Source organism: Mixophyes fleayi, chromosome 3, assembly GCF_038048845.1.
Source record: "Mixophyes fleayi isolate aMixFle1 chromosome 3, aMixFle1.hap1, whole genome shotgun sequence".
Lineage (NCBI taxonomy): Eukaryota > Metazoa > Chordata > Amphibia > Anura > Limnodynastidae > Mixophyes > Mixophyes fleayi.
Genome location: NC_134404.1, coordinates 171,548,907 through 171,576,577, shown reverse-complemented (window position 1 = coordinate 171,576,577; position 27,671 = coordinate 171,548,907). Strand labels below are relative to the sequence as shown.

At 38.1% G+C, this 27,671-nt stretch overlaps 1 protein-coding gene across 1 annotated transcript in view; it reads left to right on the top strand.

Annotated features, from left to right (window-relative positions):
- The window catches only part of BACH2 (BACH transcriptional regulator 2), a 209,840-nt gene extending 202,601 nt beyond the window's left edge, over positions 1–7,239 (top strand). The window contains exons 6-7 of the mRNA XM_075202783.1: positions 5–211; positions 3,036–7,239. Coding sequence (XP_075058884.1) covers positions 5–211; positions 3,036–3,515 — 687 coding nt within the window. The 3' untranslated portion in view covers positions 3,516–7,239. The remainder of the gene's footprint in view (positions 1–4; positions 212–3,035) is intronic.
- Positions 7,240–27,671: the final 20,432 nt, after the last annotated feature.

Here is a 27,671-nt window from a genome sequence, read left to right as displayed (position 1 = left end):
GTAGGTTAAGTTGCCCTTTCCAATTGATCAAATCACAGATCTTCCACGCAATGATTTCCAGATGATGATAAAGATGCACAAGCTGACCTCAGAACAGTTGGAATTTATTCACGATGTCCGGCGCCGAAGCAAGAACAGAATAGCTGCCCAGCGCTGCCGTAAGAGAAAACTCGACTGTATACAGAACTTAGAATGTGAAATACATAAGCTGGTGAGTACCTGCTATCACCTCGCTGTGATGAGGTGGAGATTGAGAACAGTGCCATGGCTTTGGGTAATATATTTGTGGCATAGTTGCATGCAGAATTAATATTTAAAGATGTAGCTTTGCACTTAAAAGGACGGTGCTTCTTCTGTCACTGTACATTTCATGGTTATGTGGCTATTTACAGGATCTCGCAGGCCTACTAGCAGTCGTATCTTTTTTTCCACACAAGCATAAAATAAAGAAAAAAGGTAAAGCCAGGGGAAATTTTTATGGTGGCGAAAGTTTGCAAAATGCCCCCAACAGGTTATGTTTTGTATGTTCCAGGTCATACTAGAAATTGACCCCTGGGTAATATGATAGTTTTCTAAGGGTGTGTGGCTGCCTGTACAACATCAGAGGGCACTTATGCATTCCTTCCTATAATAACTTATAATGTAAACATGTGAATTGGTTATGCTGTAACATGGGCCCCAAATTTTATTTTCTTAATTGCGTGTTTTTATTGCAAATTTTTTTTTCCAAGCAACACATCCCCATAGAAAAAAAAATCTCTTTCGACATTAGAGAGATTAAAACGGACTAAAATAATATAAACAAACATTGTAGATTTAGCACTTAGAAGTTCATGCAAATATAAAACGGAGGTAGTCACTATTACGAATGTTAAAATCCCGACACTAATTACCCCGGCACGATTACAGCGAAGATCTCATCGCCGACTCAGTGGAAACACTGACCGCTTCAAACAGAGACTTTACTAAATTGCGGCAGCTGAAGATTCCGGCACCGTCCGATGACATCAGGTTGAAAGGACACACTGCCATCCGACCTTTTAAAGAGGCGCCGCCTGTACATGGTTGTTTAATAAGCCATGTACATTGTACAGGAGGTGCTTCCTTAAATTACTATCTTAAGAGGTCAGATGAGAGTGTGTCCCTTCAATCTGACGTCATTGGACACTGTCGGGATCTTCAGCTGCCGTAATTTACTAAAGTCTCCGTTTGAAGCTGGCTGTTTCCACTCAGTTGGCGATGAGGTCTTTGCTATAATTGTGCTGGGGTAAGTAGTGTCGGGATTTCAACATTTGTTGTATAGTACCCAACCTATATAAGGAACAATTCAATAATAGACCTGAAAAATCATAGTGTTCGTCAAATGTACAGTTTGTCAGCAACATGTTCCTAATGCATGTCTCTCCGCTGTGTAGGGCTGAGAACCAAACACGTACCATTTTTTTTTAGCGAGGACAAAGGATATCTCCCCTAAGTAATTGAATTGTCTGCCAGGACCGGACAATGCCTACAAAATTTGGAAATGTACCAGTTGCATCATATAGTATGATATTTCTTACTGCCTTTTCTGCTAGTGTACATGAATCTCTCATGGTTCATTGTATCATTGACCAAAACTGTCCAGTTAAATGAAACATGTACTTGAATATTGGTCTATTGAAGGTTACTTCTATGGTGAGACAAATCCTAGGACATAATGAGGAGGCAACCGGTAGAGATTGATACCCAAAATCTGTGCATCATGGGACATGACTTGAACATATGCCAGAAAGTAACTCTGGGGGCATTGTATTTCGGGCAATCTCAAAAGAAAGAGTTGCATTCTCCAGGCTTGTATAAAGATCAAAAGATAAAGGTCTCGGGATGTGACTGAAATGTAAACCATCTGTAATTTTTCTATGTCTACTATTAAAGTCTTTTGATCCCTTGCTCCCCTTTCTTTGAATATTAATGGAACATTTGCTTCTATCTTGAAGTAGCACTCCAGCAGATTAATCTTGGATAAATTAGTGGAGACCAAACTGGTTTGTATATTTGGAAAATTATGGATACTTTATATATAAGATTAATATATGGTTGTAGCTCTTACCAGTACGTTTGTCTAGTTTTATGGAGGAGAGAGCTGCTAGGGGTGAACGCACATTAACCTTGGTCACTTGTGCCCAAAGGCAACATGACAGTTTTATTTTCGGTATATAGTGCTTTATTATGCTATGTACTACAATTCATGTAACCCACTGATTTATTGGGAATGATAATTTGTTTAACAGACAATGTCACAAATATTTGACATGTTAAATTTAGCGCTCATTTTTATTTTATAAAATAACCAAGCTATTTCCAAGAATTTTAGGTATCTGGAGAATCAGGAATCTGAATTCCAGGAAAAGAAAAGTTCAGTGTTACACATTTTCATCATTGACATCATCATCATCAGCTATTTATATAGCGCCACTAATTCCGCAGCGCTGTACAGAGAACTTACTCACATCAGTCCCTGCCCCATTGGAGCTTACAGTCTAAATTCCCTAACATAGACACACACAGACAGACACAGTTCGAGAGAGACTAGGATCAATTTGATTGCAGCCAATTAACTTACCAGTATGTTTTTGTCGTGTCGGAGAAAATCGGAGCACTCGGAGGAAACCCATGCAAACAAAGGGAGAACATACAAACTCCACACAGATAAAGCCATGGTCGAGAATTAAACTCATGACCCCATCGCTGGGAGACAGAAGTGCTAACCACTAAGCCACAAATTAGGATGCATAGGAATCTCATAAAATGTGTAGCCATCCATGTTGCTCACTTTTGAATCCCACATAGCAGAAAAGACATAGCAGGGTTCAGGAGACCAGATTGGTAGTAATCTGGTGAAATAAAATTACATAATATGCAATTCAGCTACCTCAGATCACTTGTAATTTCACAAAAATATGTTTAATAAAAATGTTGTTTATGAAATGTTTCATGTGATGGCATTAAGGCTTGTGAGAAACCATGAATATATAATTTGTTGTCCTTCATTGTAGGTGTGTGAAAAAGAAAAGCTGTTATCAGAAAGGAACCAGCTGAAGGCATGCATGGGAGAGCTACTAGACAACTTCTCTTGTCTGTCCCAGGAAGTCTGTAGAGATATCCAGAGTCCTGAGCAGATCCAAGCTCTGCACAGGTACTGCCCTGTCTTGAGGCCTTTGGATCTACCCAACGCGGCTGCATTTAACCCATTACCAGCAAGAGGAGAGCAAAGTCTTGTTACCGCTCAGGATGCAGGTGAAAACATGCAGTGCTGCAACGAGCAAGCCCCAATACAACTTGGAGGTCACTCAATTTCTAACAACATACCAGACAATTGTATTGCAAGAAGAGGGCTGGAGGGATCTGACCATGGTACTTACTCAGAGAGGCAAACCTGTTTGGAACAGAACAGTCAGACAGTGACAGTGGATTTCTGTCAGGAAATGACCGAGAAATGTACGACGGATGAACAACCAAGGAAAGATTTCTCCTAGTAATGTCTGATGATGCGGCTGTATGGCCAAGCAGATGTCACCAGTCAGCCTTTGGCTGCCACTGCCTCCAGAAGACGTTATTGGTGCACACTACAGCAGTCTTAGCAGCAATACTGTTTTATAAGTATTTTCCTCCTCTCTGAAAGTAGGAGATCCCTTCACGATGGTGCTATACCTTGCTCAGACAAGGAACTATACAGTGTCTACACTGTCCTCCTTGCGTTCGATTTCATTTGTTAATGTATTCTAACTTCAGATCTTAACAGGGATGGACATATAACATCCATGAGGACCCAACAGCAGCTTATATTCTCAGTGACCATGTCACAAAAACCTATCTCAGGAATTTCCTCGGAATGTTCATTTGTTTTTCAAACTGTACATAGGTTCTATATCCATATGCAAAAAGTCCACGCATCCCTCAATTCTCACACCCTAAAACTGGAAGTCTTCTGTTCTCTACTGTACACGCAAGATACAACATTCCTATTTATGTCATTGATGCCACAGACTGCTTATTATCTTCTTTTTCTCAATCTGACACTATTACCTAGTTTCTAGTTATTTATAAACCTTGTCTAATTTTCCTATCCACGGATGTTTTTCAGAACATCACCGCTCCAGTTTTCATTCAATCAAAGAGTTTCTTTGTAGATTGTTGTTGTCATACTCAGACTGTACACTTTGTCCTTGCCCAATGCACTGAGTTATGCTGGTGTGTGTAAATTTAACATGACTACATATGCATTATTTGTTTGTATAACAAAGAAAACAAAAAGGAAAATACTCAGGAGATTAGGATGTAGGAACACTTTCTTGCCAAATATTTACCATATAGTGTAAAATGGAAACATGATTAATCCCTCTCCAATCCTGGCTACTTAATAACTGTTCTAAAAAAAAACTTTTGATTTCTGTGGGTGATCTTTTGTAAGAAACACTTTAGAAATCAGAATAGAAAATGTTGACAAAGGGAGTACGCTGCAGTCCATCAAACCAATGAAAATCATTTACCTCATTAAAAAGTGCAGGAATTCTTGACGATATTTTTTTTTTTTTTACCCGATAATTTATATCGGGGTTTCCTGACTTCCCAAGGTGTTATCCTTAGTTACATAGTCACAAGCAACAGTGTGACTAGTTTAATTGCTGTAGTCCCAAAACTTACATAATGGATCACATGAGAATATGCTGTGTTGCTGTTTATTTGGAAGACGAAAACTTAGAAAAGTTGGAATTGACTGTTGTTTGAATTGTTGCTATGCAAATGCAACTCTAGGCAGCTCAGATGTATATTAAAGTGTATTTTAGACCCTGCAGCACACATGTAAGCACTGTGTTTGTGTGTTTGTGCTGCAGCAATCTCTCAGTTGATTAAGCTTCTTATCTTAGATTATTTTTCCCATTCCTTTGATTCGCCTGTAACATAAAATGACTATGAAATTGTTGTCCTGTGGACTTAAAAGAAGGACATTAGTAGTTTCTACCGTGAATAACCAGTGAATTTGTGTCTGCAAGATCTACCTATGTACAGTCCTGGAACAGTTGTTCTCTTTCTGTACCCCATTCCAGATTGAACAGTTAAAAGGCTGCAAGAATTGCTACCACCACATCAGAGTCATGAGGGTACCCTAGCAGGCTGATTTATCAAAGTTACTCCGTCTTGCTAGTATAATGCAGAAGTATTTAGCACATTTTCATAAATCAGCCTGGAAATCCCTGTATTATGACAGTTATTTAATTTATTAAATACTAATTCTTTCTTGCATATTTTATCTCACAGGCTTGCTTGTTAACCCTATGGTAAGTGAAAACCCTAAAGTATTAACAAAACGATACATAAGCTTAAATCGTAAACAGAAGTTGGTTCTTCTAGTCATTTTAAAAGGATAGGTATTATTTCAGCACAGAATATTAAGCCTCATAATCTCGGCTTCAAATTGCTTTTAAAATACCCTGTGCCATTCTGCTCTTTAAAATTTATAAATGCATAGGGGGTATAAGGAAAACAAACTAGGTAGCTAAGATAAAAGTTGATTTCGTTGGAAAGTATTTTTTATTATTTCACATTTTCTTAACTCTTCCTCAGTGGATAATTACTCAAAGATGAATGCAAAGAAATACTACTCCCCCCCCCCCCCTCACTGTAAATAAAGCTTTTGAAGAGCACTTTTCACCTAGGCGCATGGAGGCCTCCATTTTGTGGTGTGAACCAATATTCATAAGAATGTGTTGCCTTCACTAGGAACCAGTGACGTTTGTTTTTTTTACTAACCGTGAATGATATCATTTCTAAATGTTTTCATATAGAAATCCTTTTTATTTTAGCCATAAGGCTTGTTTTATATTACCCCCTTTCCTGTTCATGATATAAATTTTAAAATAGTCACCTTCACTTTGGTGGTGATGACAAACTGTGTTCTCGTAAATTGTATTTGCAGTATAAAAATATAAGTATTTTAAAGGAAAAGCATGTTTTTGAAGGTATAAAGATATGAATGCACCATAAAGCCACATTAATCTGATGTATTTTATTCTTCACGGGCAAAGTAGAGGTTTTTCTGAGCTCAACATTTTAATGCAATGTTTCTTTTAGTTTGTACATCTGTACCACAAACCTAAATCACTCCTAAAGATAGATCATCCCAGTCCCAAATAGACACCCTCTCTTAATTATACTTCAGTAAAAAGGTATAACATGTATTTTCTCAAAGTGTATGTATTGTCTACATGCAGTGTAAGCATCCATTATGGGGATATACCAAAATGCAGCCTTTCAATTATTTAGGCAATATTGATATCACTGAGGTACAACGCACAAAATGCTACATTTTTTTGAATTTATATCCACTCTGTGCAGCTAACAGATACACTTTCAAAATGTAATTAGTATTTTAGATTGTGCATTCTAATTTGTTTGAGATACTTACCTAGAGATCGCAAAATGTGTTTTATGCCACTTTGTGAGCACGGCTAAGCCACGTTACAAGTGGGCACTGTGAGTAACAACACCTAAGTGGAAAACTAATCTTTACAGATTAATAACGGCTCCTGTGAGACCTGGCAAACGGCACACATAATGTAGGTGCTTATAAGTTTGTGATACATAGGTAAATGCATTGGTTTTACATCCTTTTTATTTCCATACATTTGGTTGGATTAGTATAAAGCCTGCACCTTGTAACAAACAAAGTTAAAACTGATCATAAGGAAACTGTTTGAATCTCTTAGGACTCGTTTGCACATAAACACTGGAAAACTGGGTAAAAGCTTGTGTGATGTGTTTTTTTAACGTGCGTTTCATGAGCTTTTGACACATTTTGCTTTTAAAAATAGGTTCTGTTTTACTGGTAGAGAATGTTAGCATGGGAAATATGTTGTGCTGTTTTCTAAAATTCTAAACGCAGTATTCAAATTTCCATTTTCTATATTGTTTCATAATTGTGTTTATACACTAAGCCAAATTTAACTGGAATTAACAGTAAAGTGTCCCTCTTAACTTTATAACATGGAGCCTTAAAGTTTTCGGCATTGATTTGCCTGGCATTTAGTCCAGAAGATATCTTGGCTCATTGTATTAAATACTGATGAAACTGCTAGAAGTTCATGTTGAAGGAGACGTGGGCTAGATAATTTTTTTTAAAACTTCAGGGACATTGTAACACTTAATATCAGATGTAAAGTACAAACAGAAATAAGTGTTGGTACAAGTGGAAAGTCTTAGTGTGTGTGTGTGTGTGTATATATATATGTGTATATATGTGTATATATGTGCATATATATATATATATATACACACACGCACACACACCGCTTTAATACATACTGCAGATATTGCCTTTGAAATGCTGTGCCTGTGCTGTATTACACCAGTGTTTCATTCATTCAGCTTTTGTAATTTTTGGTATTCTTTGGTTTATTTACTTTTTTAGATATTTTTTTTTTAAATGACTACTTTAAACTAAACAGTAACAGCATACTTGCCAACATTGGCAAGATGTTTCCTGGGTGTGTAGGGCGGGGCTCAAAGAATTGTGTCATTAGCCCCACCCCCAAACTGTCATCAGTATTTTGAACCAATAAAAACGGGACAGGCCACAATGACGCATGCAAGACGTTACTAAGTCCCGCCCCCTCCGTTTTAATTTAACAAAGCTGGCCGAGATCCGCTAGAATTGCCTGCACTCTCGGGAGGACTCTCAGAAATTCGGGAGTCTCCTGGACATTCCGGGAGAGTAGGCAACTATGAGTAATAGGCTTCAGCAAGGACAGAAACTATGTAACTGCCAGTATCTCCAAGGAGTTTTGTTTGTGGTTTGCTAATTTCTCACACTTGCATAGGGTTTGATGCTGCTCAATATACATTTTTTGTTTTGTTTGTGTACATCATTTCTGAAATCTATATACGTAAGGTTATATACATTGTACCAGTCCTATTACCTTCATTAAATGAGAACAAATAGTAATGTGGCGGTCATTTGACTATTAGTAAGTGGAATGGCTGAAGAGCAGATGCCCTCAACATACTTAATTATGCTGGGTTTACTCTTTATATTATCCATTCTCTCTGCCAATCTTCACATCAGCTTTCATCTTTAAATATATTGCTTTGCATTCCCTTAATATCTCCATCCTGGTTTATTGCAACATTTGCATGTATATCTTTCTCATTTGTGTATCCAAATTTCTGTTAATTACTTTATCCAAAGCTGCTTGTTTTCTTCATTTGATAAACAATAATAATCTGATTTCCATATATTCACTATTAGTATCGCTTTGGATCTTCTTATTTTCCTTTCTATGTAAACTCCTTTCTTCACTAAGTGTTTCATTGTATTTTTTCTGCCACTCTTATATTACACCTCATTGCAAACACATTCTAAGGAGAATGTTGGTGATTATTTCTGTACACTCTCTTTCACATATATCATAATAAGTATATCTGCTGTACTATCCCCGAGTTTCAGGTAATCACAAATAGGAAGCCGCCAAAGTAGGGACTTTTCTCAGTGGAAAAATTTCCACATTGGTGTCCGCTAAATTAATTTAAATGTATATAACGTCATTTGCATGTAGAACTATTACTGCTGAGCCAGTTTGAAAAAAAAATTATATATATATATTATACACACACACACTTTTTAAGGTATGTCGACAGCAGTTGACTACAAGTTTTTTTAACGGCTACATTAAACTAACTTTAAAGCAATTTACAGTGTTTTGGTAGGCACAGCTGCTGAAAATACCATTTGTCAATTTGCTCTGAATATAAAATATTGTATCTACGCAGATGATGATAATTTTAAACAATAAGCCATACAAAGTATATATGTGTATGTTACTAGTCAAACAGTAGGTTCACCCAGCTGCTTTACTGTCAGCAGTAGTATTATTCAGACCACTAGAGGTGCTGCAGGGAGTGAGATTAATAGTTTCTTGTAATTAAATAGTATTAATACAGAGCATATGTCACATGTTCTGCTACTATGTTTGCCAATAAAATAATAGTTTTCACTATGCATCTTCATATCCTAAAGTTTGTGTAAAATAGGACAGTGTACTGTAATTATTTTTTATAGTAAAGAGACTTGCTAAGAGCTGTCCATCCAATGACATGTGGCCATTGTGGTAACTCATTGAGATTTGTACTGCTAATGTCAACCAGGGTTACTAATGTACTATGTATAATTTGAATTGTGTTGCCAGTACCACAACCTTTAATACGGTTGCATTCTACAGTATCAGCATAGCTTAGACAGCAAGTAAAGCCAAGCTATATACAGGTTGTGTATTACTGAGTTAAATAATATGCACTTAAAACTGAAGTGTTTGTACTTAACTAAATGTGTCCACCAAGCTCCTTATCACTTCTCTGCAACAGGCTGCCATGTTAGCTGGTGGTGGTGCTTTTCTAACTAAACAAGCAGACAGTGACGGACTTTTCAGCTTTGTGACCTGTACGAGGTCTCACCAGGACACTGTTCTAAAGATGTGGGAGAAGTTACAGCTATCTAGCTGAGTGGAAAAATCATATCTTTCTTTTTAGCAGAGCTGCAGTGAAATGTTAGGTTGACATTGAACAATGTATTTTACCTTCATGGGGTTTTTTGTTTTTTTTAAATGTAAATTTTGCAGTTTAGACATCTATAGTTCCATATTTTAATACCCAAGTAGTTTGCCAAATTGAGCATTAACATGCATACAGCTGCCTGGGTCTATATCTAGAGATGGCCTCATTCACTTGTGTACTTCTGAGGTCCGTATAACTTATACTTGCCAACATTGAGTTTTTTCTTCAAGAGGGGGGTGTGGTGGGAGGGTGCGGGTCATGGCAGATGGCGTCATTAGGAAGTGGGCAGGATGCTGGAGAATTGTCTGCTGTCCCAGGAGTCTGGGAGACCTACCTGGAATTTGGGAGTCTCCCGGACATTCCAGGAGAGTGGACAAGTATGGTATAACTGCAGTATTTTCACAATATTGAATGGGCATTATTTACATTGTAATAGCAGCTAAAGAGAAGTTGGTGATGAGCAGTGATTTGTGAACGTGTAACATCCACCATCCATGTGAGCTGTACTTAGGTTTTTACACTAGACTGATGCTTATACAAGATGTGTATGTTATATTTAGCAGGGTTTTGCAGGGATTGTACCCAGGATATTAGTTACACATGACATAAAGATGTACAATTGCAAACTGAAAGACAAAGGGAGGTTGAACCATAATTGTCTTTAATAAGAGCCATTTAATGATAAGATGATTTGTAAATGATTACTGTTTCTTTCTGTGCTGCTTTATTATTGGGATACTGCACACAGTTTCCTAGACATGTCTAGTCTCAGAAGCAGACATTTCATGTACTATGTATGCCAGTGATTAACCTGATACACTTCGGGGGCCACATGGTGCGGCCCTCTAACCTTCAAAAGGGCCACACATTACCTTTTAGTCTCAGTTCTAAATTAAAACAATACATTAAATCAAAGAAAGAGACCCCTATCTGTAATAACATCAGCAGACATTTTAAGCAGTGTTACAAGCTATAACAAACAATGCAGTAAGCATCTGGGGGCTGTAGGTGAAGGCTCATAGGGTCACATGTGGCCCTAGGGCTGCTTGTTACCATGTACTGATGTATGCTATGCTCCCTCTAGTGTCCAGTTCTAATGCAGTGAGCCATCCCATATACTAGGTGTGGTCAAGTCACATAGGGAATGAGCCATGTCGCTTCCCTGTAATAGATGTGGCTTCCCTCACTTCTGTAGTAACACATCCACTTCACCATCTTTTATAGTAACAAATTTTCCCTCTTACCGCTATAATAATATATCCTGCCTCACTCCTGTAGAAACACATTTCTTTTCCCCACCTCTGCAACATATTTGCCCCTTTGCCATTGTCGATGAACCCCCCTGCTCACCCTGTATACATGCTCCCCTCTAGCAACACGTCCCATCCCTGTAGTAACACATTCTTACACCCCACCATCTCACCCTTATAGCAACATATTTAAACATTATCCCTCCCAGAGCAACACATTACTTAGCGGCCTCCAGAGCAGTTGCTTATTCTCTCTCGTGAAACTAAGCTCTACTGGTGAATCAGATTGACCTTACTGATGAATGACCACATCTCACTGTGGCTGCTGGGTGGACCCCGACAGCCACAATGAGACCCGGTATAACACCAGACAAATACAGGAAGGAACTGAAACAGAAATACTAAAGTGGTATTTTTATCCCAGGCCTCGCTGTATATCTGCTGCTTCTCACAGGCTGCAAAAAAACCGGCCTTGTACATTTTAAAGCGTGAGCTGCAGTGAGGTCCACAGGTAGTAGGTAAATGCCATTAGCCTACTTACTGGTGTGTACATCTGCTCACATCTCACCTAACAGTAGTATTGTATGGAAAGGGAAAGAGGGGATGGAGTCATTTCAAAATATTGCTATGGGATCCATTTATTCTTGCACCCCTGCTGACTACGTTTTAGCAGGAGAAAATATTGAGCTATCTGTTGTTGGGGATGGCGCACCACTTTAAATGCAATACCCATGATAATGCACAAGTAGTTGCACTTCCCATTGAACTGCTTAGCTACAAGTCAATGGGAGGTGTATTTTCCAAAATAGCCTATATTGAAAAGTCATTCTGAATAACTAGCATACAATGACTAGCCTGAATGATAGTAATTGGGTGCAAAAGTAAATGATGCATTTCTTTGATGCTATAACTGGCAGTATGACAATAATCCTTTCTGTTTGTTACTGAATAATGTTTTGAAAGATCTTACACTGGACATCTAGAGGCTGATTAGGAGTTAGGAGCAAATCCAATTACTGGGTGCAAAGTTTGCACCTGGAAAAAATAATTTGTGCTGCATTAGACAAAATGAAAAATGTGCAACCTGTGAAGTGAGCACAGTTAGCCCGACTCTAACATGTAGTTTACAAATAGAGCTGGCTAGCATGAGTTTGCAGCATGCAGTATTTATCCTGCATTCAGAAAATATTTTCCTTTTTAAGGACTAAACCTCAAATGCATCTTATCTTATTTAAAAGAGCTACTAATAACATTAAAAGTTATACAGTATTTTACAGTTCACGTACCATAACAGATATTTTAAGATACTAAACATTCTATTTACATTTACTGTGCAGTTAATTGCAAGAAATCGCATGTGCCATGAGTTTCTTAAAGTATGTCACCTAATGAAATCACAAAACCTTCAAATTAAGAAATTCGGACATAATCTTCAGACTCTGGTCTACCAATAAATCCTAACAAAAACACATAAGTCCCAGGCCACAGATATCCCAACTCCTTGTCCTAGCCAGCCAATCCAGTACACTAGGATTGGCAAGGAGGAGGCAAGTGCCTGGTCGTTCGAGTCTGGCTTGACAGCTTGCCACTAAATGAACCCACTCCTGCATGCATACAGCCTGTAAAAAAGACTATGACAACAAATATACATAAATATAATACCAATAATACATTTGATACTGAAGTGCTCTTTTTTCTGTAACTAGAGACTAAAAGAGACCAGCTATAGTGTCCCTAAGGAAGGACTCCACTTAATGTTGTTTTTTTTGTTTTTATAAAACAGCCCCACCCCCAGCTTTTGCAAAACCCCTTTCCTATCAGTGTTCTTGGTACAGCTGCATTGCTAGCTGTAATCATTTAAAGTTCTCCAGGGTGTCGATAGCTGACTATTAACCGGCCAAGGCAAGGGTGAATCCAGCATGAGCTGCAAGGGCCCCAGAAATTTAATTATTTTTTTTTTCTTTAATGGAATTGATGACAAAGTTTTCTGTGTGTTGAAAAATATCCAGCTTTACAGTGACAACTTTATCTCAAATATCATCTGTTCTAATGAGATGCTGAAAATTGCTGGCTACAAATGCAGTAAAATTTGACAATTGAATCAATATTGTTACGTATGTGATATGGATCAATCATATATTATTGTTATTGGGCTTATTGACAACTATAGTCATTATTGGTCCTCAATAACCTGCGTCAATGACTCCAAGAAAGATCTGGCTACTCAACCCATGTGTCAGGTGGCCTGATGTCATCTTATTTGACCACCTACATGCATGGCTAAATTGGTCAGTGTTTGTGTGTGGCTGGCTTTTAAGCTGTTTTATTTATGCCAACTTGCATTTTAGGTTTTGTGGTTATTTAAGCATGGAAGTTATTTTAAGCAAATAAGAATATATTATACAAAATAGAAAAAACACAAAACTAGAAAAATAAAATATTAAATTATTACATTTTTGGCTTTCATGTTACAGTGATAGGGGGAGGTGGGTTCTAGATTTGTAAAATGTTCTCACTTATTGGAAACAAAGCTCTTTCTTCCTAGAAGTTTTTGGACAACCATACTGACTAAGCACTTTACAAAACAATATTCAATGTGATTAATTGGGTAGAGTATATGTAAAGCTATAAAACAAGCACTTAAATAAGCTTAAAAATCTCCCATAATGTAGGAGGATAAAAGAAACATAACCCAACATACTGTATATTAAAAAGTAATTTCTATAAAACAGAACCGTGGAGAATTAATTGAACAATTTACTACTATAAAATGGTGAATAGATGCTAATTATGATGTATTAGTATAGATCCTTCCAATCATTATTATTTTCTTAATATCCTTTCACATCTTGCCAAAGCCACAGGAGTGGAGTTTTAATTCAGAGCAGTATACTATTTTTTTTTCTATTTAATTTGGACTGCCATTTTATGATGTGTTTTGTTGTGATAGCTTCACGCTAAATAAGAGTTATTGCAGTGTACAGAAAAAGGTAATATGTATGGCTCATAGCCAAATAACCTAAATGTTTGTATTTATGATTATTATGGACTATGCTGAGATATAGAAATGATCCGATATATTACATTTTGCACTGTGTCCTGGTATGTAAATAGAAAATAACAGATTATGACAAATTAAGATGCAATGAGTTCTCTTCCACAATAGTAGAGAAAGGAGAGGCTCTTTCATGGCTAGAACGAACACATTGCTTTAAGTGCACCCCTACCTAAACAGAGAGGAGGCAGCCATTTTGTGATTTAAACCAGTATTCATGGGAATGGAGACTTTAAAGTCAGTAAATAATGTCACTGGTTCCTAATGAAGTGCTAGGCTGTATTTAAATGGCTGCCTCCATGGAGTACAGGAGATGGATAATTTTTACATTGTGTCATACTGACAGTGAACTTATATTGTACAAGAAGATTCTATTATTAAACCTTGAATTACTTTTACTAGTTATTCTATGAATAACCTTGATAGTCTAACCCTGAACCTTCAGAAACTTGCGCAATGTAACACAAGCTTGTCTTGCTTATTTTCTGAGGAATATTTTAGAATCTTCATTATTACACATACTGTAATGCAAGCCCACTGGTCTTGCTTTCTCCACATAATTTCTTCATTTTCATAATCCAACACATTCATGTTTTTTTGTTTTTCAGCTTTTCTGGAATATAGTGCTACATTCATCTACTTCTTGTAAATAATACCAAGGTAGATGATTTGCTTAACAAATATGTGCAGTAATGTAAGTTTGTGTATTTATGAAATGAAATCCAATAATATTTAATGACTTTGGCTTCCACTTGGTTGCTGTATTACCATATATATTGGCCTACTGTCGGTGTACATAGGAAGTATACATGCATTATAAATAGAGGATTTATAAAAGCGGAATATGTGACAATGAAATTATTTTTCTTCTTCTAAAGCATAAAAAAGAAAAAAAAACATTTCAGAAACTATTTTATTTTAGCTGTTCATAATTTTGAGCCATGTTTAGCTTTTTTGGGTGCATTACAGTACTCTTCAGCACTTAAATGGTTAAATGGCTCCATAATTATGCAATGTTGAATAATAAGCAAAAAAAAAACAAAACCTGTTACTTTGTTTTGTGCTGACAGCCACTCACTTCTGGAGAGGAGCTGACCTATTTATACATAGCTATTCATGGGTAGCAATACTTGAAAGACAGTGGTCATCATATTCCCATATGTCCACAACTTATTATTATTTTTATTATTATTACTATTATGTTGTATGTGTGCACTATCCAACCAAAAAGGCAACCATGATTATTGTGACTGTTGTTAGAGATACTGTACACCTCTGTTTCTAAAAACTCCTAAGTATCTGAACAATGGGGATCCAAAGCTTGGGACCCCTGATGCTTGGAAAATACTCACCTCATCCCCCTGGCACCTCTCTGTAACAGCTGATATTCCTGGTGGGAGAATACTGATATGTAGTGCTTCCTATACATAGGCACTTGTGTCAGGATCACGGATTGGACACCTGCCATTTTGATACCCAGGTGGAATTGCTGATATTAAACAACGAGTTTGGATGGTTATCTCATTATGTATGTAGTTTTAAACACAGTGGGCTTATGTGTAGACGATAATTAGCCATGTCGTTTTGGTTGCTTGTATACACATCACTTGTGACTTTTCTGGGACTGAAGTTGAGAAGCTACATTGTTTTGTTATGTGTTTCCTTTTTAATTTCAAGTATTAAGCTAAGTTGAGAATTTCTGGCCTGCAGTGCACTGTGTGGAGGGGTTTTGCCATAATTAAGATGGCCTGACACAGGAAGGCTTCCTCTTCCCATGATAAGCCCCACCCATAAATAGCTAGCTTGGTTTGTGGGTGTATTTTACAGATCAGAAGTGCCCAGCTATGATATCCAATGCTGTCCATTGGAAACTCGATATCACATAATGGTAAATTGAAGGTACCACAACCAAAAAGGATACAAAATTTAACTTTAAAAAGACTAAAGCTAAGCACTTAATTTAATGAAATTGTTTTGTTTTCATCTTTACAGTCTCTTTAATTTGCTTCACTAATTACTATACTTCATATTTAATTATAGCAAAGTTAAATTTCTCGAAAGTAAACATATGTTGTAAAATACCAGGGCAAAACATAACTGTATAAATCATGTTGAAACAATGGTTCTGGATTCAGTTTTGAATGGGTAGCTTGTCTTTTGTTTGTTCTTTTTCATTCCTGCTCTACTGAGGCTTAAAATTGTGGTTATGACTTATGCTGACCAAAGCAACACCCGTTTCTTCTCCCACCCAGGTTGCTGATGTCAGAATGTTCATAAAGTTGTATAATCAGTTGGATACAAGTGCACCTATTGTTTGTTTTGCCTTACAATCTTCAAACTCCATATCAAACAGGGTTTTTCTCAGTGAATGCAAGTGGAGGCCGCTACCTCCATTTCCTTCCTCCCCAGGTCAAACAGAATGGACCGTTTCACACACATCTACCTGTAAAATCCTCTGTACCTCTCATAACTGGTCAATGACTGTAACAGGTTACATCAGGTGTTTTTTCTACATACTTTTTACACAGATTCTATGCGATGTAACTTAATTCAATGCAGCATTTTATTGTACTAGTTCTTAAGCTTGTCTATTATTTTTTCTAAGTAACTGTGGTTTTTCTTGTGGCTTTCTTGTACAAATGAGCTGTTTACGCTCATATATATGTTACTAAAAGTTTTTACCTTTTTTGAAAGAAAATGCAATGCTATGAACTAATGAATTAAAATGTGTAAATACAGTATTGTGCAAATTTCATTTATTTGAACTGCTAGTGTTAACTCAATTTTTTTTGTCTAGACACCATCTCTGTTGATGAAATAAAGACATATCATTATGTATTAAAATGTTTCTCATTTTTTCTTCTGTTGTGCTTTATGACCAGATTCACCACTACGCTTGCCATAAATAAACCCTAACTGAAAGCTATAGGTAGTATACAGTTCGAGCCAATATTAAGGGGCGTATTCAATTGTTAGCGGTTTTTTCCCCCGCCGGGTAAAAAAAAAAAATCCCACGGGTTTTTGAAGGCAATAGCGACCGTTTTGACTTAGCGCAGCGGGAAAACTTGTGCAATTCAGTTGAAAGAGGTAATGCTGCCCCCGTGTGTTAAAAGTTGTGTTTGCGAGATTTAAGGGGAGTGAAGGGGAGTTTTAACGCGGTCATGTATAACACCAAAAAAAGGTTTTGTAAACATTTCCATACATTAGATTGCATTACACATTGATAATAACTACATTACAGTACTTTCTTTAGCATATTTTTTAATTGGCCCATAGATTGTAAGCTTGCGAGCAGGGCCTTCTCACCTCTTTGTCTGTTTTACCCAGTTTGTTTATTAGTTTACTATGTTTGTCCCCAATTGTAAAGCGCTACGGAATATGTTGGCGCTATACAAATAAATGATTGAACTATTTTTTACTATACAATCATCTATACCATGTCAAAATGCATTACTACATTCATATTTGTACCAAAAACATACATAAATATAATAATTAGTGATTTTTTTATTTTTATTTTTATTTCATTATTTTTTCACAAGAAAATCAACTTACACAAGTTAGGCATTAGTGATAAACATAGGTTTAACTTTTTTTCAACATTTTTACATGATTTCATTCACTTTTTATTTTTAACACACCCCAAGGAGGTGCGAGATAAAACCGCATATTTTCCTGTTTTACCCGCGCGTTAAAAAACAATTGAATAGCTTTTAACGCGGCTGCCTCTCGCACACCCTATACTTTCAATAGACCTTCTACTGGAGCACGAGAGGACCATTTCATGAAAAAAAATGTAGCGTTAAAAATGGAATTGAATTGCGGGTAAAGTTAACCCGCTCGAAAATTATAAAAAAAAAACTGCGTTAAAATTACTTAACATGGTAAAAAAAAACAACAACTCGCTGACAATTGAATACCCCCTAAGTTTCTTTAAACAGTTAAACTCTATACATAAAGTTGTCATATACTAAAAGAAGAAAGGGTAATAATCAGTTTTATAACCAGCAGCATTTGCAACTAAAGGAAGGGACCGTTCAATAGATGTGCACAAATAGCAGATTCCCTCTGCATGCACCTGGCAGACAGATAAATAGACCATAATAAGAAAATACTAAAAGAAACCTTGGTTACATAAATTTGCAAAAAATAGATTTAAGTAATCTATATGTTTAAGACACTTTGCTGTTATTGTGTTCTTAACCCTTTCATTGTCAGGAGTTTTTACCACATATTTTGCTTTTCTTTTTTTTTTTTTTGCTTTCTGACGGCTTCTCTGCCTGAGACAATGTTATCTAATTTTTTAGGACACATACGGCTTTCTTATGTTACCACAGTAAGTAGTTTAGTCTATGAGCATTACACAGCCAAACCAGGGGAACATTTTCTTCTTTTCTGATAAACTTTTATGAAATTTATTCCATCCCAGAAATATACTTCTTACTTTATTCTATATATAACGTTTACAAGGATACTAAATATGTAATATTTTTTGATAGGTTGTGCTATACTGTGTGCCATAAGCAAGTATACATATACTACTGCAGACATTAAGGGTCTTTTGTGAACATCAAAAAATGCGGACCTGTTTCTTTGTGCCCAAGTGCAGTTACTTGTCCAACTACTTCACCTCAATGTGCAATGCAATGCCACTTCACAGTCCTTGAACTGCCCCTGGATAATGTATGTACCCAGTTTTACAGGTCTACGGATCCACCAGAATGCACATGGTGGAAAGAGTGAAATGTAGTTTGAAAGACTAACACGTTAAGACCATCCCATAGAAAGCAGATTCTCTGCAAAGACACCACCTTGTATTTAGTTGCAGTCATTATCTTGAGGTTAACTTAATAGATCATCATAACTTTTATTTTGACCAGGTGCAGTGGTCGACATACTGGGACGAATTCTCTTTTCTGACCACTGAACTCAGCCATCTTAAAGGAGGAAGATTTTATGTCCCTGATACGGGCATTCAGGAAGACAGCTGAAAGATCTCAGCAGGTTCTCTTTGTTGGTACGGTCAGATACTTCACCATTAATTTTTGTAGCCACGTGCCTCCATCTACTGTCCTGTCTGAGGTTTTGGAAGTGTCAGGTAGTATTAGCTGATATGAACAAAAATGCCTTTACCAAGCTGGAGTTTTACGAAGAGAAGGTAGATGCATATTACAGTACTCACCTAGTGACCAATTCGCTTAACGACCTAGTCGTAGGAACGGAACTAGGTCGTTAAGTGATATATATATTTACAATAACCTAAGAAGTAAAAAGACATGTAGCACTAGAGAAGCACAGAATTTGACAGCAGGCAAGGGCCGCGACCAATTATTAACCTATGGTGACCTCAAACCCAATTTGACCCTTTATTCTTTGTATGGATATCCTTATGTCTATCCCAAGCATGTTTAAATTGCCCTTCTACTTTAGCCTCAACCATCTCTGATGGGAGGCTATTCCACTTATCCACTACCAGTTCTGAGAAGTAGTTTTTCCTTAAATTTCCTCTGAACCTACTTCCCTCCAGTTTCAGAGCAGGTCCTCATGGTCTAATATTTATCTTCCTTACCTGCCTAGTTGCAAATGGATCATTTACACCAGGGGTGTCCAACCTTTTCGCTTCCCTGGGCCACATTGGAAGACGACGAGTTGGTTTGGGCCGCACATAAGATAGACTAACAATAATGATAGCTGATCATCCAAAAAACCATAGAAAACATAGTTAACATATATATATATATGAGAAAAAAAGTGATATATATATATATATATATATATCACTTTTTTTTTCAAATCCCCCTATACTTACCTTTCAATCGCCCTGTTCAAAAAATCCTCTCTAGTTATTATACTATAATCACTTTTTGTACTGTTTTGATGCAATATCAATAAAGTGCATTTAAGCCAGGCATTGTATATCAGGGTGCCCTGACCAGGCCTGCGGTACCTGACATATACATCACTGTGACCCCAAATTGTGACCTGTTTTGCTAATTACACCACTATGTTAGTTAAGGGATAACAACTTATAATGGGCCAAAGAGAATAATATATAATGCCCCATTAGTATTACAAGTAGAAGTATGTAGCAGGGAGATAAAGGTCCATGATGCTCCAGGACCAGGTGACTTTTATTCACTGGTCAGCGTCCCTTGAAATAATAAAAAAAATCCCCATTAATTTACCTTTTAATCGGCTTGTTCTCCTGTCCTCTTCTCATCTTTTCTCCAATTCTGTGCTGCTGATTGTTCTTCTCGCGCGGTTGACTCCTCTGTGCTGCACTCCGCAATGGATGTTGGGCGTGATGACATCACGCCAGACATTCACTGCGAGCACCGCACGGAGGAGGAGACAAGGGAGGGAGCCGGAGTACCAGCTGACGTGACCGCGTGACCGCAAGGTAAGTATTTTCTTTTCTTTTTTTTGCAGGATTTTTTTTTTCCATTAACAGTACTGCGCCCTTGCCACAACCAAAACTCCTTCTGGGCCACATTTACAGGCGGGCTGGGCCGCATGCGGCCCGCGGGCCGCGGGTTGGACAACCCTGATTTACACTATCCTGCTAAAATTATGAAATTTCTACCAAAAGTTATATAGTTTGCAATCAAGTCTCAACCCTTCATGGCCCTCACTATAAATTGCTTTTTTTCTTCAACTGCCATCTTCCTAGATTGTGTTGTTTCCTGTATAGAGGGCCTAGAAAAAGAGATCACAATAGAAAAGTTTAGTCAAGCTATTGAGAGTTAAAAGACTGGATGGGCCTCTGGAACGAATGTCTTCATGGCTGTTTATTATTAAACACTACAACAAATATAGGTTACTCACTTTTTAATGAAGTTGTGGTAAACCATTTTTATCACAAGCCATTGAAGCCAATATTTTTTGCATTCCTAAGCATGGCAAAGATCCAAATTTCTATACTGGTTATTGCCCTATATTCTTAATCATTAAGTTATTTTTTGCAATTCCTAAGCTACTTAATCAATTCCTCCACTCACTCGATTTTATTTTATCTTCTTTTTCCTTAAACTGTCTATTTGTTTTAACTTGAACTTTGTTGGTTGCAAGGTCACATTGAAGGTGAAAAGGGTCTGACATGATTTCTCTTGATTTCAGGCTTTACATTGCAAACACCTGCAATTTCAATAAGGGTGTGTAAACTTTTTATATCCATTGTATATTTATACAGGACCTGAAATTCATATTCGGATATTTTGGGGGAATAAAATTAATCATAAACCACTACAACCACTCGGCCATACTCAGACACCTTAGAAATTGGCTACACAGTACACATATTTATACTGATATTCTTCTGGAAAGCCACTATCTTCCAAAGATTGTTTCGCTCTCCTTCTTACATATGCAGGATCGGGATGTTCTTCAGGACCTAAAGAATAATCATCTCTTATGGAGTACACGTAAAATTTGGTATATTTTAAGACACAATTTAGGTTTAAACTCTCATAACTCTTTATTCCAGACACTTGCTGTCATAGGATCTTGTGGCGATATAGGAGCTCCTTCACACTTACACTTAATCCTGATTTTCAGAGCGGATCATCTTCCTACTCCTTCATGGCTTGGAACAAACGAGGCATTACCAACATAGATTGTTTAATGGATATTCCAAGTAAGTGTCCCTTCACACATACCCAGGCGGCGGAATAATTTGCCTTCTTAGTCCTTTCCCTTTTATATGCTTTCAAGCACACCATTACATCTCTAACGTAATTAGAGAATTCTCATCGGATGATTGGTAGAATCCATTAGATTCTCTCCTATCTCATAGTCCACCTCGACATAAGGCTACCTCTCTTCACTATAATTTTATTAGAGATCGCATTGAACACTCTAATGTTACAACAGGTCTTTCTCAATGGCTGCAATCATTCCCAGACCTAACAATAGAAACCCTTCTAAAAATGTGGACACTTCCTGCTGCTTAATAAAAGCTTCTATGTACACTGAATTGTTCCTAACCAATTACCATAGAACTTATATTTCCCCTCACCGTAGCTTCATGATGGGCTCAACCTTCTTCCAACTGTGTTCAAATTGCAACAAAAGGGACACAGATTTCTTCCCCTGCATATGGAGTTGCCCCCTAGTCAGAGTTTTTTGGCTTAAAGTTAAAAGTTTTGCTATTGGTAAGTTGGGGAATTATCTTCCCTTTACACCTCATTGGGCCATTCTGGGTATCCTCCCTGCAGGCCAACATGTGTCAAAGGGCAGCAAAAGACTTCTTCTGGCTCCTAGTGCAACGGCCAGAAAAACAATTTTACAAATGTGATCACAGCTGGGGACTCCCCCATTCAGTTTGTTCTAAGGAAAAATTATTTTATATATTCAAGATAGATTGGGTTGAAGCCTCACTCGCTGAGGAATTGTTTTAAATGTGGGAGAGTTGCATTGATTTGCTTCAACTGAAAATTTGATTACAGATACATAAATGTTTCTCCTCAATCTCGTGGTAGGAACTGAGAGTTGTTGCTGACAACCCACCTATTATGAAATGGGGATGCTTTCCCACACGGTGGCAATGCTTAATATTGGAAATGTTAAAAATGCTTTCTTGTACAACATGCATACACTTCTTTACCTCTCAGTGGCGCACGCAGGGGGGGTTTCTGGGTCTCCAGAAAATCCCTCTCCGCTAACTAAGTGCCCACCATAGCTGCACTGTCCTATACAGAAGCCGCGGCGCTGTCAAAGAAGCGTCCGCGGCGGTGCTGTCTTGTATACAGCATGCATGGTTTTTTTTTGTTTTTTTGGGGGGGATCAGGGGGGAACCCCCCCCCCCAACAATCCTGCGTGCGCCCCTGCCTCTATATTGAATACGTGATCTTTTGTGCTTGACACTTTGTTGATATGTTGTTTACACATTTATTTTTCATGGACCAAATCAGACATGACTTTTACAACATTCTCTGTAAACGGTTATCTAAACGATGTATGCATTGCTGCTTCAATTTGTATTGATCTCTCTCAGAGCATTGACAACAAAATCCATTTCTTTCAACAATCCTTTCTAACTTTGTTTTTTGCTCTCTTAAGCTGGGTACACACTACAAGGTTTTCGTCCAATAATCGGCTGAATCAGCCGACATACGACCGCTCGTTCAAAAGTCGGGTCAGTGTGTGCAGTGACACGATGGTCGAAAGTCTGCCCAAATGGACGATTGTCGCCTCATTTGGTTGGTCATACCGTTTAATATTTTCGTTCCAATCTTGTTTCCGCTGTATAGTGTGGATAAACTTCTGACATATCCACGACAATCCTCCGATACTTCCTCGACCTGGGGGGCGTGTATATGTAAATTTTTTGATGTCTATCCCAGTCCCACGTGGTGCGGAATCCGCACATCACAGGCTTGTGTTTTGTATCGATGTGTATTGCACCTGTCTGGCAGCAGACCGTTACACGTGTATAAAGCACGTGTGTTATTACCCTTTGCATCTATGTTGGCAATTATTTCTCATTTAACCTTTATAAAGTTTAAAAACTATTAAAGTTATAAAGTCATGGATACAGCGACTCTGTCTGTCGTGTGGGATTCCTTTAAGGCGTTCTTAAGAGGCTCTTTAATTAGAAGCATCAACTGTTTTTAAGAGAGAATCTAGGTTGAAAGGCGATAGATTGGAAAAAGAGGTTGTGCGGTTGGAGGAAGTATACCTCTCCTCTCATGCGGCTTCTGATAGGATGGCTTGGATAACAGTACAGAGAGAGTGGTCGGACTATTTGCTAGATAAATCAAGGCGTAAGTTGCTATTTGCTAAGCATACACAATACTTTGAAGCGGATAAGTGTGGTAGGTTTTTAGCCTATCTAGCTAGGTCTGAAAGGGCGGCGGCTGTAGTGGCGGGGATTACTGATACTTTGGGTGTTGTACATACCGTGACTGAAGAGATTAGTGATGTTTTTTATACATATTTCAAAGAGGCTTATGCGTCTAGAGCTGAGTACTCAGATTCTGATTTAGATACGTTTCTGGCGGCTGTTTCCATGCCCGAACTGAGTATAGATGGTAGAGAAAGTTTGGAACTGTCAATTTCTGATGAGGAGATTGTAGCTGCAATATTATCGTTCCCAAATGGTAGGGCCCCGGGCATAGATGGGATAGCCATAGAGCTGTATAAGGAACATCTGGGGTTTTTTGTGCCTCACCTGAAGGACATGTTTACAAGTTTTAGAGATCAGGGGTGTGTATCTCCGTCTATGGCTGAAGCCATTATAGTTCTTATCCCTAAAGCGGGATAGGATCCCTTGTTTCCAGAATCATACAGACCGATATCATTACTGGCAACGGATATTAAGATCTTAGCAAAAATTTTGGCGACACGGTTGAACCCGGTGATTAGTGAGAGAGTGCATCCTGATCAAACTGGTTTTATGCCAGGAAAATCTACGGCCATAAATCTGCGTAGGCTTTTTTGTCATTTACAGTTGCCCCATCCTGCAGAGGAGGAAGCAGTGGTGGTGTCCTTGGATGCTGCTAGGGCCTTTGACTCTGTGGAGTGGAGGTACCTGTGGGCGGTGCTTTTGAAATTTGGGTTTGGACCGTTTTTTATTCAGTGGATTAGACTATTGTATTCTTGTCCTACAGCTAGAGTCTGTGTAAATGGTTTTGTGTCCCGCCAGTTTGTTATGGGCAGAGGTACCAGACAGGGATGTCCCCTGTCCCCTGCTCTGTTTGCCCTTGCCATAGAGCCATTGGCATGTGTGGTAAGAATGCAGTCAGATATTACTGGTTTAAGAATGGGTTGCAGGACGGACAAGATTGCCCTTTATGCAGATGATATGCTGCTTTTTTTGTCATATCTTAATAAATCGTTGCCAAACCTACTCCATATGGTTTCGGTGTTCGGTAGATACTCTGGACTTTTGATTAACTGGGATAAATATAGTGTAACTCCGATTAGGGGAACTTGCCCTACGGGCCAAGTTCTGCAGACTTCTCTTAAATGGACTCTGGTATTTAAATATCTTGGTATCTGGATTTCTAGTGATATGGGTCAATATATTCAGCGTAATGTCCAGCCTCAGATTGATTATCTTAGGAGCCGAGTTGGGGTGTGGAAGCAGCTGCCATTGTCGGTCACAGGTAGAATTAATCTGGTCAAAATGATAGTTCAACCAAAGTTTCTGTATGTTTTGCAGCAGTCGCCGGTCTATATCCCCCATAGTACATTCCGTTACATAGAACGTCTTATGGCTTCTTTGATATGGGCAGGCAGGAGGGCAAAAGTTAAACTCACTACCTTATATCGTTCTCGAGGATCGGGGGGCTTGGCTTTGCCGAATCTACGGCTTTATTATTTTGCCACCCAGTTAGCACATATTGAAGTTTGGTTTAGGTCAAGGCTGGGTCTAGACTTGCATGATTTTTTGGTTTCTGAGACAGGATCTAGTCATACACGTGTGCAGTTTCTTCTGGCCGGAAGAAAAGTTGGGAGGGACCCCCCTTTATTAACACAGGCCATAAAGGTTTGGAGATTGTCATCCCAGATTGGAGGTGGAATGGATCTGGATCCATGCACTCCACTATGGGATAATTTGGATTTTGGAGAGCTGACTAAGATGGAGGGGGCTGCAGCTTGGCGAAACTACAATATAACACACATTGGACAATTGTATGAGAATGGTATATTATATTCATTTGAGCAACTTCAGACACTACATGAACTACCTAGGGGTTACTTTTATAGATATTTGCAATTAAGACATGCTCTGGCCTCGCAGTTTCGGGAAGCTACTCCGAGCTTTAACGCAGATTCCTTAAGGGTGCAATTGTCAAGGTTGGGCCAGAGGCGGCAAATCTCCTTTATGTATTCAATTTTGGTGGAAGGATCTGGCGAAGGGGGCTTGCCGGAGCTGCGATGCAGGTGGGAGGGAGATCTGGGGCGTTTCAGTGATAAGGCATGGGTTATGGTGTTATGTAGCCTAAAGGAGGTCACCGCATCAGTTAGATTTCGCCAAGTTCAATTTTTTCTGCTACACAGAGCATATCTCACCCCTCTTCGGCTTTCTAAGTTCAGTGGCGGCCAGAAAGTGTTGTGTCCCAAATGTAGGAGCGAGGCTTCTGGCATATGCTCTGGGAATGTCCGCTGGTTTCATCCTTTTGGAGAAAGGTGGAGGACTGTATTAAAAGATTGGAGGTGGGAGTGATTGCCCTGACTCCAAGGCTCTGTATATTCGGTTTAGGCCTGAACAAAAAAACTCGTAGACTCATTAGATTGCTTATCAATACGTTACTCATGCTGGCAAAGGTAGTGATAGCTAGGAAATGGATGGCACCAGAAGGTCCGACATTGAATAGCTGGATTGACCTTGTAAACGATACAGTCGGGCATGAAAGGTTCATGTATACCAGCAGGAATTTGGTGGATAAGTATGAAAGAATATGGTATAGATGGAGGATATCCCCGTATGTCACGGAGGGATTGAGAGAAGTGGAACTCTCTTGATTGAAGCTTGGGGCAGACATCCAGCCGCCTATTATGGTATTAAGATCAACGATTGTATCTTGTATTGCCAAAGCTGTACGATTATTTCACTATATCTTGGAAAAATTTATATATCTTTACTTGGAAATGCGAATGTCAATGTTTTTTTTGCTTTTTCTAACTGCATGGTGTACATATACTTGACAATACTTGTATCACTGTATGGGGTATAGTTGGGGGGATAACCTACTGTGTTGGGGTTTTTTTTGTTGTTGTTTAAAGGAAAAAATGCAATAAAATTTTACCTGATTTAAAAAAAAAAAGTTATAAAGTCATATTAACCTTTATTAAATAATATTTATAAAATACTCTGAATAAACCACACAGTGCTAATGCAACAGTTTTATTGCAGGTAAAAAAATTACAATATAAAATTTGTATAGTACAATATGAAACGTGAAAAAAAAAATAGTATTACACTGAAAGGGTGCTACTGGTTTGTGGCACAACAGTTGCAAACAGCATATACATGTCATCAAAAGTATTATCAAGGTTTTTTTCTTGATGTTGGCAATATTTCCTTTCATTTTTTTAAAATAATCGTTGAGCTTTGCAACATTTTTTTCTTCTTCCAAACTTTCATCGGATATGACGATGCTATCTATAAAGCAAGAAAATAAAAATGTTTTACCATTACGCTTCTATATCTGTAATAAAGTTAATAAAAGTTTTATTCCAACACCTGAAATGTGCTCACCTTGCCCACTACTCGAGATCAGTTTGTGTTGTGGTCCCTCTGGCACATTTATTTTTTCTTGTTTTATAACAGGTGTTATTACATCAGTGGTATCTACAGTGGCCTTCTCACCGTTAATTCTTGCTTCTGACAAAACAATAATCATGAGTTTGCATTGGTTCATGTGAAAGTAGAATGAAATACATAAAGTCCTTCAAACAGGTACACTACACGACTACACGGGCTACTCACTTTTTTTAATGTTTCTACGGATTCGCTCCAGTCTCCTTGCCTCTTTATTTTTAAGGTGCGACCACCTCTTCTGGACTTGGAATTTATTTATTTTCTTTCCAAGTTTTTCCTTCAGTAATCGCAGTAGTTTTTGGATTATCAATTCCTTTCTATTATTAAGTTTTCTGTACTTTCGCTTTTGACAGTCGTAGTCGTACTGGTCCAGTATTTTTACCATCATCTCCATCTCTCTTGGGCTCATTGACTTTGCTCTTTTAACTGCAGTATATTCTTCTTGAGCATCTCCATCCCCTACCGTAACTTTTCCAACATTTGTTGGCCCTTCCACCACCATTTGTGACTGTGT